The sequence below is a fragment of the Gobio gobio genome, assembly GCF_949357685.1.
Source record: "Gobio gobio genome assembly, chromosome: 3".
NCBI lineage: Eukaryota > Metazoa > Chordata > Actinopteri > Cypriniformes > Gobionidae > Gobio > Gobio gobio.
In genome coordinates this window covers 53320545-53335637 of record NC_137099.1, presented here as the reverse complement: position 1 = coordinate 53335637, position 15093 = coordinate 53320545, and the positions used below count along the sequence as shown (strand labels likewise).

The following is a 15093-nucleotide window of genomic DNA, read 5'->3' as shown; positions in this document are numbered from 1 at the left end:
CTATTTTAGTTTTTGTCAGTGAATATGCCGCCCGGTTCTAATGTGTCTCTCCCTCTCCGTGTCTCTCCCTCAGGATCTGGTCAGTGGATATCGATGTCTGTGCGCCCCAGGCTTCGCAGGTGAACACTGTGAGCGAGACGTGGACGAGTGCGCTAGTCGACCCTGTCTCAACGGCGGACGCTGTCAGGACGGTGTCAACGGATTCCAGTGTTTGTGTCCACCTGGTTTCTCAGGAGTCACATGTCAGGTGAGCAAAACACACCCCTGCCTGAACACCTCATGTCTTAACCATTTGTGGTCATTCGATGTATGTGGATATTGAATCAACACACACAAAATGACTGAAGCAGGTGTAAGAGTCTGTGTGGTTCTGTCTTCAGCTGGACATAGACTACTGTGAGAGCGGCCCGTGTCAGAACGGAGCACAGTGTTTTAGTTTGGCCTCGGATTACTACTGTAAATGTCCGGAAGATTACGAAGGCAAAAACTGCTCCCAACTCAAAGACCACTGCCTCATCACACCATGTCAAGGTAGGTTACCCAGAAGATTTACATGTATATGGATATAATACTGATGAGACGGCCGTTTCTTTTAATATCCAGTCATTCGTAGATAAGGAAACCATCTTGGGAGGACGCTAGTGACGCAGAAATGACACACTTCAGCTTTAAGGAACTATCCACTTAGTATAGTTTGGGAGAGAACCTTAAGGGTTGGAAACAGGAGGTAGACAAACCTGAGATAGTCGGTTTAGTCAATGAATGATATCCATGTTAGTGCTAGACCGTGGACTCCAGGAGTCCTCATGTCTCCAGCTTTATTGAGTGCTAATCGGCGCTCTCAGACTCCAGATCTCGACCCTCATGTGTGGGGTTGTAAGATTATCTGGTTGGGCACATACTGAGGTTTTAATGGGCTCTCGAAATAGAAGTCGAGTCTTTTTTAGTCAGCGCGGCCGTAAGTCTATCCCCGTCTCAAGGCCGCGCTGCGTTTGATGCCGTGCCATTGTGTACGCCGTAGCGTTGGCGATCGCTAACTCTAGTCTATTTCTCCCCCGGCCTGTTTCACCATGGTTACAGCTAAGATATCGTTACACCATGCGTATGCTAACCCGACGTGAGCTTACCGAGAGGGGAAAACCCCCCGCTAGTCAGACTACATGACGACTTTGCTAATTCTTAGCATGCCGCTGAATGCTTTCATCATATTTGTCATCGTGAAAGAGATATTTCGAGGGTTCCCACGGTCATAGAAAACCTGGGGAAAAAATGACATGTGAATTTCCAGGCCTGGAAAAGTCATGTTTCTAGTTTTCTAAATATGTAGTTTTGTTATTTTTTTGTAGTTCTAAAATATTTCAAATTGCACAAATTGCTGGAAAAGTCATTGTTCACTTTTTTCTTTTGAAATTATTTGATTTTGTTTAGATATTTTTGATCTAAAACAAGAGTAAATAGCAAAATACTTATAAATAATTATGAAATTATATTATTGATGATTATGTAAACATTTACATTGTTAATTATTATTAATTGTATTAATATTATTATTCTATTAATAATATTAATTCTATTGATTATTATTTTACTGCATAGCAATTAAGAATTATTATTATTATTTAATATTTAAATAATTATTAAATACTATAATAATAATATTATTAATAATATAAATAATATTATTATTCATACTAATAATAAGTATAATAATACAAATAATAATTATTATATTGTTATTAATTTTTTATCATCTTAATTAGTATGAAATAATATTGATACTACTACTACTACTACTACTACTAATAATAATAATAATAATTACTATTAGGTATACTGTGGAGAGATTCCTTGCTGGTAAATATAGCTTAAACCAGTTTCTGATGGTTTTGTTTGTTCTAAATTGTTGATCCTCTGGTCTAGCAGTCAGTGTATTTTGATCTGGTTGACCATCATGGTCAAATTAGATCTAGACCACCTAGAGCCTGCATCAACCAACTTTAAAAACTAACATAAGCTGTTATGTTGTTTATCCAGCTGCATAACCTTTCAAGACGGCACAAGCTCTCATTTTTACACAGACTTGTCCTATTGTCGCCCCTTCATGTGTGTAGTAGCTAGTTTGTACCAAAATGACTCTTGATAACTCTGAGCTTATGTTTCCCCCAGTGATTGACAGTTGCACGGTTGCCGTGGCGTCTAACAGCACTCCAGGCGGCACGCGGCTCATCTCCTCTAGCGTTTGTGGTCCTCACGGCCGCTGTCGGAGTCACGCCGGTGGGCATTTCAGCTGCGAGTGTCAGGAGGGATTCACCGGAACGTACTGCCATGAGAGTAAGCGCGATGTTCGGCGCTATTTGTGTTCTCTGTTGTCATTAGAAAGAACAGACTTTTTATTATCATCGCTCACTCTTTCTCCTCAGACATCAATGACTGTGAAAGTAGCCCCTGCCGCAATGGCGGTACTTGCATTGATAAAATCAACACTTACCAGTGCATCTGTGCTGATGGATGGGAGGGACCCAACTGTGAGACCAGTGAGTGCATCTCTCCCTTGAATGGAACGCAGTCCTCTAATTTCTCTAATTATATTTAGCACTAAAACGTTGTTTGTTTCCAAAACAGACATTGACGACTGCAGCATGAACCCCTGTCGGGACCGAGGAGTGTGCCGCGATCTGGTCAATGACTTCTACTGCGAGTGCGAAAACGGCTGGAAGGGAAAGACCTGTCATTCACGTAAGCCCCACCTCCTCATTTGCATACCGCTGACTTTGGGCTAGATCATTTAACTAACAAAATGATGTACAAAAATAAAATGAGTAGATTCAAAATGTTTAATGTAAGAACTAAAACACTGAACAAAACATGCTAGGTTTTTACTGTGTTATTTTAGTATCATTAAGATGCTATTTCTTTAAGATTTTGAATTAGTTTTCGTTTAAATTTTTTTTATTAATTTTTATCATTTTAAGAAATGTTTTGTGTGTTTTTTTTTGGGGGGGGGGGGGGTCATTTTTCCATCTATATAGTTTTTATATAAATATTTTAGTAAATATGTCTATTTAGGTTTTTGCATTATTTATATATATATATATATATATATATATATATATATATATATATATATATATATATATATATATATATATATATATATATATATATATATATATATATATATATATAATAACAATAATTAGTGATAAACAGCTAGATTTATCTACTTTTTGTTTTACTAAACAATATTTTAATGTATGAATTCCCTGAATATGAGTGATGATGCAAATGAATCATTGAATCGGTTCATTTAAATGAACAGTTTGATCACATTCATAGAAATGAATCACACTCTCTGGACTCGAATGTCATGTTTGCACGTTTAAATCAGAGACACTTTTATCTCATAGTGTCGTGATACTCATGATGTTGCTTCATTTTAAATGGCCAGCAAAATCATCACAAATATATTCCATTTGTCTGACAGCTGATTTCTTGTCGTTTATAGGCGAGAGCCAATGTGACGAGGCGACGTGTAACAACGGTGGCACGTGTTCTGACGAAGGCGACTCGTTTAAGTGCATGTGTGCTCCTGGATGGGAAGGCGCTACCTGTAATATAGGTGAGCAGCTGATGACCTGAATGACCATTTTTGTGAGCTGGGCTCTGAGTCCGTTATATTGAACTGTTTTATTTTTTATCCTTCGCTCTCCAGCAAAGAACAGCAGCTGCCTGCCGAACCCCTGTGAGAACGGAGCCACGTGTGTCGTCACAGGTGACAGCTTCACCTGTGTCTGCAAAGAAGGCTGGGAGGGGCTCACCTGCAGCCAGAGTACGGCAAAACTTCCTGTTCCACTTCCTTACTACTTCCTGTCTTGACTCCTGTCTACCTCCTGTTTCCAACTCTCACCTACTGCTGCTTAAGGTTCTCTTCCAAACTATATACTAATTGGATAGTCCCTTAAAGCTGAAGTGTGTCATTTCTACGTCACAAGTGTCATCCCAAAATAATGACGGGCCTTATCTACGAATTACTTGCGTATATAGTTGTCTCTGCATATTGCACTGGCAGAGAAGAAAGTATTTTATCGTAGGAAAATGACACACATCACCTTTACCTTTAGTTTGCAGACCCACACAGAATCTGCACCTCAGAACTCCAGGTTTTCCAAAATAAACACAGAAAACGCCCTAAATAGTCACCGATTCTGTCTGTGCCTGTTTAGTAGGTTCAGCTCAAATATCATTGGCAGACGTATCTGTGATGAATGATTGTTCAGGTGGGAATCCCACCGTGGGATAATGATCTGCTATGTAACTAGGGTAACAATATTGCGACTGTTGACGTGTTGATTTCATTCCAATGAGAATAGTTTTTTAGATGATTATTTTTTTTATCTGTATTCAATCTGTAATAACAAAATGTGTGATGTTTTGTTTTACAGATTCCAACGATTGCAACCCACAACCATGGTAAGTCAACATTGCAATTGTGTTGCTGCCTTTTATTTTATTTTATTTTATTTTGTTTATTATTTTATGTTATTATTTTATTTTATATTATTTAATCATTTTGTTTAATTTAATTATTTAATTTAAACTTGTTTTAACGTCATTTAGTAACATAATTTAATTTAGTAACTTGATAGGTTTAACTTAACTTATTTTAACTTAATTTAACAACTTAAATCATTTAACCTAATTTAATCTTTAAAAATTATATATTTTAAATTAATAATAATATTTATCAATAAAATATAACAATCTATTGTGATCAATAGCAATATTTACCCACATATAATTTTACTTTCTGAACTTATTCAAGTTTTAACTAAAGAAAAATGGTGGAAACTAGTTGGTATTAATCATAATCAAGTTTTTATTGTGAGCATAAACTATACAATGTAGTTTATACATATTTTGTTTATTGTTAATGAAGAATTGTGATACATTTTATCAGAAAATACTACAAATTTTGCCTTTTTATGAAGATAATGGCTTGTGTGACAAAACTACATTTCCCATTATTCTCTGTGTGTGCACAAGAATAAAAAATACAAATAATTCTAAAATATTTAAAATTAATAAATAATATTTTCATACAAAATACAATTTTTTTTAAAATATTTTTTATAAATTACTAATAGATGTATTTATTTTTTGGTACATTTCTTTCATTACAACTAAAACTCTTTCTGTAAAAACAAGAGAATGAAATGTGAAATAAATACATTCTGACAAAAAATGATGGACATTATGTCCAAACTTGCAGAAATTTCCCTGGAGGACTTGAAGATAGCATGTGTCCTGTTGATCTTTGACCCCTTATCTCATTACGTGTATCATCTCTGTGCAGCTATAACAGCGGTACGTGTGTCGACGGTGATAACTGGTACCGCTGTGAGTGTGCCAGTGGATTCGCAGGGCCGGACTGTCGCATCAGTGAGTGATTAATGATGCTTTATCTAATGGATATGATATATATAGTCATATTGACACATAAGATGATGATTTGACAGTAATGTTATTGTTGGCTAAACATGTGCGTCTCACCCTACAGACATCAATGAGTGCCAGTCGTCTCCCTGTGCATTCGGTTCCACGTGTGTTGATGAAATCAACGGCTACCGCTGCCTGTGTCCACCCGGCAGGACCGGGTCCAGGTGTCAGGAAGGTACATGGCCCAGACTCACATAATTCATGCTTGCTGTTTATTTAACATAATTGTGGTTGCTAAAAAGTGTAAATGTCACATGATTCCTAAAATGGCTTGTTTTTTTCTCTTAGTCACGGGACGTCCGTGTGTGGCTGCAGGTCGGATCGCTGTAGACGGAGCAAAGTGGGCCGAAGACTGCAACACCTGTTACTGTCAAAAGGGGATCGTCACCTGTACTAAGGTATGTGTTGTAGCTGTTGTTTAATTGTTGACGGATATTAATAGTGAAGCATCATCGTCTCTGAATTTGCTATCTTACAATACTCACGCTTCCTTCCTCTGGCCGCCAGCTGTGGTGCGGCCCTAAGCCTTGCCGTATGCTTGGCTCCGGGCGAGGTGACTGTCCGCTGGGTCAGCTGTGTGTGCAGCTACGTGACGAGCAGTGTTTCGTAAAGCCCTGTTCGTCACTGGGCGAGTGCCGGTCTGCTCACCGGCCGGCCGTACGCGCACGCTGTCACCCCGAGAGCGACTGCGCCAACGTCACCTTCACTTTCAACAAGGACACCATGCCACAGGTGAGCCCACTGAGACGAAGAGTCAAAGTTTGGTGATATGGTTGCATATATTCAATTAGCGTTCTCGTTATATGATGTCTGTAATGGATGTACTTTGGCTCTCAGGGAGTGACGGTGGAGCAGGTGTGTCGTGAGCTGAGACATCTGTATGTGACGAAGAATGTTTCGACTGAGTTTTCCATCTCTATGACTTGTGAACTCTCTTCTGCCGCCAACAATGAGATCCATGTGGCCATCGTAAGTGATCTAACACAATATTTAATTGGCTAGAAAAGGCTTTTTGTGAGTGCACTTTCTATAAAATGCTTTAGTATCCTTAATAAAGAACGACTGGAAAAATCATTGATCATTGAAAATCATATATACAGGGCATGACATTCACTTTTTTGCTTACCAGCCACTGTGGCTCGTGGTTTACCAGCCACTCAGCATTTCCACTGGCCACAATTTTGACATTGATACCATGGGGAAAAACTGCCATTATAGATATTTTTTATATTATCTCATAATTTGGCAGCAGGAATATTAGGCTGCTGTCACTTTAAGACATGACGCACGGATCCATTATACTGTTACACATTTTTCTTCCTCAACTGTTTACATTCACTTAAAACTACTGACTGTGTTTACATGAATACTCGCCAAGACCAGCATTTTGACATGATTTTGTGTTTATTTGGCTGTTTAAGCCCAATAAGCAGCAAAAAACAACTCAATTTAGTGCTGAGAGGCGGCTTTATGAGCATGCTCTTTGGGTGTGAACACAAAATCTGCGGGAACGAGTAAAATTAGCAGCAACAATATTCATCTGGAGCAAATGAAACGAGTGAGTGAGTGGAGGTGGGTTTGTGTGTAATTCGCTGTCGGAGAGATGAGAGAGAGAGAAAGAGAGAAAGAGCAGCTGGTATTGTGTGTCTATTCTGCGGAAAATGAGTATCGGAAGCGTTTCAGATATTTCAGTATAGATATGTATCAAAAAATCGATATTTTTAAAAACACTACATTGCACTTAGTTTATTATTTCAGATGCCTTTTTAAAAGACTTGTATATGTATATATTATATATAAAATTCAACCCGCCAAAGGGGCTAGTAGGAGTGACTGCGTCCACGCCACTGCTGAAATACACATGGGGCCCTATTTTAACGATCTGAAACGCAAGTGTCAAAGCGCGAACCGCAAGTAACTTTGTGGGCGGGTCTCGGCGCTGTTGCTATTTTCAGAGCGTCATCCAACATTCCCTGTAAAAGCAGGTGCGCAAGTTCCATTATGGATTGCTATTATTATGGCGTATTTACCAGGCGCACGCCAGGAGCGGTTCACAGCCGAGGAGACTGATGTTCTTGTAAGAGCAGTGAAAGACAGAGAAGTTGTGTTGTATGGGGATGGGAGAAACCCACCCAAAATAGCGTTGGTTAAACAGGCGTGGGAGGAAATAGCCACAATTGTTTCATCAGCTGGCATCCCCAGGACGTCGCACCAGTGCCGCAAGCGCTACAATGACATCAGAAGACGGGGAAAGTCCAAGCTTGCCAGCATCAATCGGGCACGCCGTGTAACGGGAGGTGGATCTGCCTCTACTCAGGACCTGACGTCAGCAGAGGACATCGCTGCGTCCACCCTCACCGATTTTTTTTCCTGGTTCTTGACGGACAAACCAATTTGTTAGATGTCCTTATATACATATATGTCTTGCCAGAAGTTGCCACTATTGGGCAAACAGGTCTCCTTAATTATTAGACTACAATTAGCCTGAATAATTTGTAAGCTAGATTTATGCCTATTTTTTCACATCTTCGTGGCACACCACAATGATTTCCGTCATCTCATGTGTTAATATTTTTTAGTGTAACAATTTATGATTTGCAAAAATAACTGTTGCATCTGTGTAGATTACATGAGCAAAGTGTATGCGCGTTGTGCACGCTATACATTATGGTCAAGCATGCGCCCTTAAAATAGCATAATGAACAACGCGCAACGCGCCACTGACTTTAGACTAGGTTTTTTCTGGTCAGTGGCGCAATTGTTTAATGGAACAGCAAAATAACACCAGGGATTGTTTGCGCCGGAACACGCCTCCTTTTTTGCACTGAACCGCCCAGGTAGCGCAAGTTCATTCACTAGTTTAGCGACGTGCTTCTGTGGAGGGAAAAGCGCGCTTTGCGCGGGTGCAAAATAGGAATGACACATGCGTCGGTTTACAAAGTCAATTGCGCTGGGTGCAAGATAGGGCCCATGGTCTATCTATCTAGATCTGAATTGTTTTCTTAAAATAAATATTGTGTTTTCCAGCATGTGACTGAGGATGGTATTCACGGCAGAGTTCCTGTTAAAGAGATCACGGACAGCATCATCGATCTGGTGAGCAAACACAGCGCGAACAGCACCATCATCGGCTCCATCGCTGAGGTCCGCGTGCAGCGCAAACAACCGCAAAACCCCAACGGTGAGACACGACAGGAAGTGTTTAAACCTTACAGGAAGTAGCCGTAGGTCAAAATTATGGAACCTCTGATTGGAAATGAAATCATAATTTCAGAGAAAATACATAGATATTGAGATATAAACTACCGATCAAAAGGTTGGTTGAGTGAGTTTAAAGAAATTAATACTTTATTTTATTCAGCAAGGATGCAGTAAATGGATCAAAAGTGAAATACGTAATGTTACAAAAATCATGTGAAAAAAGACTGGAATAATGATACTGAAAATTCAGCTTTGATCACAGGAATAAATGACATTTGACAATATATTCAATTAGAAAATAATTGTTTTAATTTGTAATAATATTGCACAATATTACTGTTTTTACTGTATTTTTCATCAAATAAATGCATAAATATATTTTAAAATCTCCAAACCTTTAAATGGTACTGTGTGTGTGTGTATATACAGTATTGAATTACATGAGATAAGATTTAGTATGAAATGCTAAGTTCTTTGCACACAATACAGGGGTGTCATATTTTGCCAGCTTGTTTTTATTAATCTAAGTTTTCATTGGTTCTCGTTCAGTAGACTACTTGGTGCCACTGCTGGTTTCCATTGTGACGGCGATCTGGGTTTTGGCCTTGGCGTCGGTGTTTCTGTGGTGTGTTCGCCATCGACGCAAACAAAGCTCCAGCGCCACCGCGATCAACCCCGCCACTCCTTTCACCACAGGAAGTGCAGAAGAAAACACAGTGAACAACGCTCGTGAGCAGCTCAACCAGATCAAGAACCACATCGAGAAGAACGCGTCTAACGGCAGCCTGCCAGGAAAAGAGCACCTCTGTGACGACAAGAACACCGTCAACGCCAAAATCAGGACGCATTTCTCGGAATCCACCAGACTGGCGCAGGACGACTCCAACACGCGGCTGCAGAAGGCACGCTTTCCACGTCAGCCGGCCTACATGCTGGTGGACAGAGACGACAGGCTCAGCTCCAACGGCACGGACGTAAAAAACCCGCACTGGACTAATAAACGCGACAACAGAGATCTGGAGTCACAGCACAGAGCTCCGGATTCACAGCAAAGAGATCTGGACACGCAACACAGCTTGCACAAAATGGAGTTTATCGTATAACAATCACTGACGACGTCTCAAAAGGTCAAAGGATAGCGAATGAATCAAAAAGCTTATTGTTGACTGTGACGACAAGTCCGGACAGTATTTGTTCAGACGTTGCGCTGCGGCGGACCACAGGCTGGTCCGTTTTCTTTGTATGTGCGCCAGTCGTAAAAAGACGTTAACCTGTGCAGAACTTCTAGCCTGAAACACAAAACCTGAACGAGAGTGTAATTGGCTCAAATCTGCTAATTGCGTGAATCTCACAAAAACATGTCCAGGTCACGTTTCAACCCAGAATTCATAGACATTATGACATTATCTTAATGACAATTAAGCACATTTGTCTCCCAAATTCTCATTATGGTATTTTTGCAATTCCCTTTTCTTTTCTTTTTTTAAAGTGAAATACTGCCGTTTTATACAGTAAAAAATATTGTAAATCTAGGATTTTTTTGTCCTACATAAATTTAGGGGAAAGTTTTTCCTTCACGTTTTTTAAAGGTTTTGTGTACAGAAACGATCCCTGTTCGCACGTATCCACGAAAACGACTAAAAACGCTGTATTATTCATGCCAGGCCAGTAGATGGCGATCACTTTGTAAAGAAACACTACATGCCTATAGACTCTCAAAAAAAAAAGTACAAAATTATACCTTTTAAGGTACAATTGGCCGTCACTGGGGTGGTAACCTTAAGGGTACATTTTCGTACCTCTAAATTATGGCTCCCAGCATGCATTGCAGCATTAAGTATGTCACCATCTTGATATCTGTGTGCATCTAAACTTTTTTCCCCTTAGAATGTATTTAAAAATCAAAATTCAGAATTTTTGATGTGCCAAGAGCCCAACTAAAGGAAACACTAATCACCATAATGGATCACCACCATTTTCAATAAAACATCCACATCTAAACCTCTGTTCATTCTCAATAAGAGCGTCTATAGATGTCTTTCAGGGTTGGAGCCAAACTCTGCAGGACGGCGACTCACTAGGACTGAACTTGCCTACCCCTGCTCTAAGTAGAGGAAAACATTGGTGTAATTGTACCCTAAGGACCAATTGTGTACCTTTTAAAGGTACAGTTATACGTTTTGTTCCCCAAGGAACAAAATTGTACCTCCACTGTACCTTTTTTTCTGAGAGTGTAGACTGAACACGTAGTACGCATGCGCATGACGTCACCGTTTTCACATATTGGCGTTTTTGTTGTTTACACTGAGACGATAACTATCGTTTTCAAAAACTTGCACTTTGAAACCCGCTTTCAAAAGCTGGCGTTTTCAGGCCCCCAAAACGCTGTTGTCGTGTAAATGAACAGCCAAAATGCCTAAAAAGTTGGAGTCAAAGTGTCAAACGGCCCCTAAAGGCAGTTCAATAAATTCTACAATAAAAATAACCTACCATTATTTAGAAGTTCAAACATGACATTACAGTAATTCAAATTATGCTTGAATTTTGCTGTTCTTTTGCATTGCGGAAATGAGAATGACAGGGTAATGTGCTTAAACTTTATAGTGCTAAACATAGGTTGTGAAAAATATAGTTTCTTTATACTTTCTTATGACTTTGGGATGAAATTAGCCATGGAAATGTTCCTGATGGTTTCGTGAGTATCACCCAATTGTTGAACTGAATGGCACGTGCAGACTGTATTCAATCTTCGAACGTGATGCACCAGAAATAGCTTGCGAATCATTTCCAAAAATCTAAATGTGCTTGAAGATTGTATTTAACTCCCATTTATTGGGTTCTTGACTGGATTTTATTTTCCCGCTCTTTCCAGCAGTTCATTTTTATTTATTCAGCTCTCTTTTTTTTTCTCCTTTTTTTACATGTGTACAGTCATGCTTAGAAGTTACTGTCTATATGAAGAAATTCACTGTCAATTTAGATGTTGTATAGATGACTTTGTACATATTTTCTAATTAATCATTGTGTATATTTGATTTATTAACTTAATAATCGAGAGCCTATCATTTGTTTTTATTTATATACATTGTTTAGGTTTGATAATGTGTCCGATCTTTGTATTTTTGGATGGAAAATATTGTCTCTTGTTTCTGAAATGCCAAAATAATAGTTTATTTTTGAAGAATAGCTTGTTTATTTGTGTCTAAATCCAGAATACAATGTGCAATGTCTGTTAAGAAAACGTGCATGGCTTGTGTTTGTAATGTCCTGAGACGTAGGCTAGATGGGTTTTCCATCTAGTGTTGATTGATGCAGATACACTTTTCTAGATGTTACGACTTTAAAACCATTCCTGAAGATTTTTAGCATATTTTCTGCTCATAGCTGTGTTCAATGAATTTGGCAGCCCAGGATATCAAACAACGCTTGTCTAGAGTTTTCTGGTAAACCACAGTATTCGAATGAACTTGAACCAAAACGTCTAAAGGGAACCAACAGTATTAGAAGTGCAATGTAATGTGAAATATGAAGAAAACAGATTTGAATGTGATAAGCGAGACAAACATGAAATCAAAATAGTTTTAGTAGACCATTTTTATTAATTGTACAATACAATAGGACTGTGGGGCTTTTCTGCTTCAGTCCCACTTGCAATCTGTGTTACTACTGCCATGTTGTCTAGAGTTTGTTGAATTCCTTTAATTGTTTATTTCTTGTGTTTGTCTATGAAATTCTTCTATGAAAAAGCAGAGCCATGAAAACAAATCATCCTGGGGTTTGTCAAAACATTTATTTCGATTTTTATTAAATTCAGTTGTTGACTTTTGGATCCCTTAAATCAAATAAAATTTCACTTGAATGTTTTGAATTTAGGAATTTGACTTTTCTTTTTTGGAAACTATCCAACGACGAGTTTTGGTTTGTGTGTCAAAAATATATATTTAACCAAGCAAACTCTATGGTGTAAAAACTAATCCTAAACTGATCATTATGCCATAAAAATACATTTTTATACTGTAAAATATTTCATTGGATAAATATTTGTCTTGTGTAGGGTGGAACTTGCTGACATGAGGTCTGATTTGTGAGTGAATCATTCTTTGAGTCAGTTCATTTAAATGAATCAGTTGAATGAGTTCACAAATTGGTCTGAATGATTCATTGAATGATGAAAAATCCTTATCCAGTGTTCACTAACAACTGATGAAAATCATGTTAAATCATTGGTCAAAGTGTAGGACTCTTCAAATGCAGATAATCTATATTAGTGCTGTCAAATCGATTAATCACATCTAATGTTTGTAGATATGTGTGTGCGTTAGTGATGCGCGGGTCGGCTTTTTTTCCAACCCGCGGGTCCTGCTTTTATGAAATTATTTGGCCCGCCCCAGCCCGCACCGCACCAGTGTATCAATTTTAAAACCCGCCCCGCCCCGCATCCGCGACCATTAATCATAAATCAGGTCATATTAATAACAAGATAATGATAAAGATTTTCAACCTTTAATTTTCACCAAAGTAGCGTTTGGATCTTGAAGGCTTAACCATTTTTTATTTCAGATTTGTATAGGCAGTTTATAGCCTACGCTACATAACCACTAAACTTTTGTTTTATTTAGCACACAGAAATGTTCATAGCGTGTTTACATTCGCTGTGCAAAAAAAGAATGGCGTCCACTGTACCAGGGTTTAATCTATTTCGGCTAGACTCCAGCACCTCGTCTTCCATCTTCACTTTTATCTCTCCGTTTTTGTTGTCGTGGTTGCGCGCAGCTGTCATGACGTGCCGCGTGATGCCAAAGGCTTGGGGACATCATGCAAGTTACGTTGCTACAGCTTTCATATTGTAACCTTATCAAAAAAACCTAATAAAATATGAAAATAGATACTCCCAAATATTTTATATAGGCTATAGGGAATTGCAGGCAACATACATAGATTTTTTTATTTTGTTTTTAATGACCCGCCCCAACCCGCCCCGCAAATAAGTGAAGATTTCTTAACCCGCCCCAACCCGACCCGCAGGTTACCCGCGGGGCCCGCGGGTTATGAGACGACCCGCGCATCACTAGTGTGCGTATATATATATATTATATAGACACATATATTTACAAACTGTTAGATGCGATTAATAGATTTACAAACTTTTATATTAGATGCGAATAATCGATTTGACGGCACTAATAGATTTATAGAGAGAGAGAAACATATTTACAAACGTATGTTAGATGTGATTAATCATAATTACTCGATTAACAAACTTTTATATGAAATGGAATTTAATCAATTTGACATAAATTACATAGATTTATATACACCAATTATGTTGGTCCCACTTTTGCTGCCAAAACACCCCTGACCCGTCGAGGCATGGACTCCACTAGACCCCTGAAGGTGTGCTGTGGTATCTGGCACCAAGATGTTAGCAGCAGATCCTTTAAGTCCTGTAAATTGCGAGGTGGGGCCTCCATGGATCGGACTTGTTTGTTCAGCACATCCCACAGATGCTCGATTGGCTTGAGATCTGGGGAATTTGGAGGCCAAGTCAACACCTCAAACTCGCTGTTGTGCTCCTCAAACCATTCCTGAACCATTTCTGCTTTGTGGCAGGCGCATTATCTGCTGAAAGAGCCACAGCCATCAGGGAATACCGTTTCCATGACCGGTTCTCCACTGTTCCTTCCTTGGAGCACTTCCGATAGAGACTGACCACTGCAGACCGGGAACATCCCACAAGAGCTGCAGTTTTGGAGATGCTCTGACCCTAGTCTCGCGTAGCCAGACCTTCAGACTGACGGCAGAAGGTCTGTACTCTATTGCAGCTTTCATTGGTCAAGGACTGCCTGAGAGGACGTTTGACTGACATGTTAGTTTTGTTCTACATCATGGTTAGGGGGGGTGGAAATTTAAAGTCGATGTCCCTGCAATAACAGACCGGCGTACGTCTATAAATTATTAATTCAAGAACGTTGTGCAAGTTTACTGCAACAATGGAGCTGAGAACTTCACATACTTTTGAAAATCTAGCATTTAGTTGATCCTGGTAAGCGCTCATTGTCACGGGTGTAAACACGATGGCGTTCTTCTTCCACGAGAAAGTTTCTTTCCAGGTGGACCGTTAAAGAACGCAACACACACGTCTCACAGACATCCTGTAGAATTCAACCAATCAGATGACGACTTTGAAACTCCTGAAGTGTTTCCAGATAAGTGTTATATGGATCAGACGTTCTGTCAACGGTCCGTGGGCGTGACGTCTGAGGCTGAAGCTACTCTGACCCGGACGTCTAGCCATCACAATTTGGCCCTTGTTTGGCCCCGAGCTACTGTAGCTCAAATTGCTCAAGAAGTTAACTGTGCCACTGTATGTCTGACTGATTCTGTATTTTATTTTTG

The 15093-nt window shown here is 39.2% G+C and overlaps 1 protein-coding gene across 2 annotated transcripts in view; it reads left to right on the top strand.

Annotated features, from left to right (window-relative positions):
* Nucleotides 1-12568, top strand: part of jag1a (jagged canonical Notch ligand 1a) — a 32967-nt gene extending 20399 nt beyond the window's left edge. Inside the window, exons 12-26 of one of the 2 annotated variants that reach the window (XM_079812702.1) lie at nucleotides 74-247; nucleotides 381-531; nucleotides 2167-2331; nucleotides 2421-2534; nucleotides 2623-2736; nucleotides 3506-3619; nucleotides 3713-3829; nucleotides 4443-4470; nucleotides 5354-5439; nucleotides 5558-5671; nucleotides 5785-5894; nucleotides 6004-6228; nucleotides 6334-6465; nucleotides 8524-8677; nucleotides 9250-12568. In XM_079812702.1, coding sequence (XP_079668828.1) covers nucleotides 74-247; nucleotides 381-531; nucleotides 2167-2331; nucleotides 2421-2534; nucleotides 2623-2736; nucleotides 3506-3619; nucleotides 3713-3829; nucleotides 4443-4470; nucleotides 5354-5439; nucleotides 5558-5671; nucleotides 5785-5894; nucleotides 6004-6228; nucleotides 6334-6465; nucleotides 8524-8677; nucleotides 9250-9800 — 2349 coding nt within the window. In that variant the 3' untranslated portion in view covers nucleotides 9801-12568. Of the gene's footprint in view, nucleotides 1-73; nucleotides 248-380; nucleotides 532-2166; nucleotides 2332-2420; nucleotides 2535-2622; nucleotides 2737-3505; nucleotides 3620-3712; nucleotides 3830-4442; nucleotides 4471-5353; nucleotides 5440-5557; nucleotides 5672-5784; nucleotides 5895-6003; nucleotides 6229-6333; nucleotides 6466-8523; nucleotides 8678-9246 lie in introns of both variants that reach the window. The other variant, XM_079812701.1, reaches the window with a different exon arrangement.
* Nucleotides 12569-15093: the final 2525 nt, after the last annotated feature.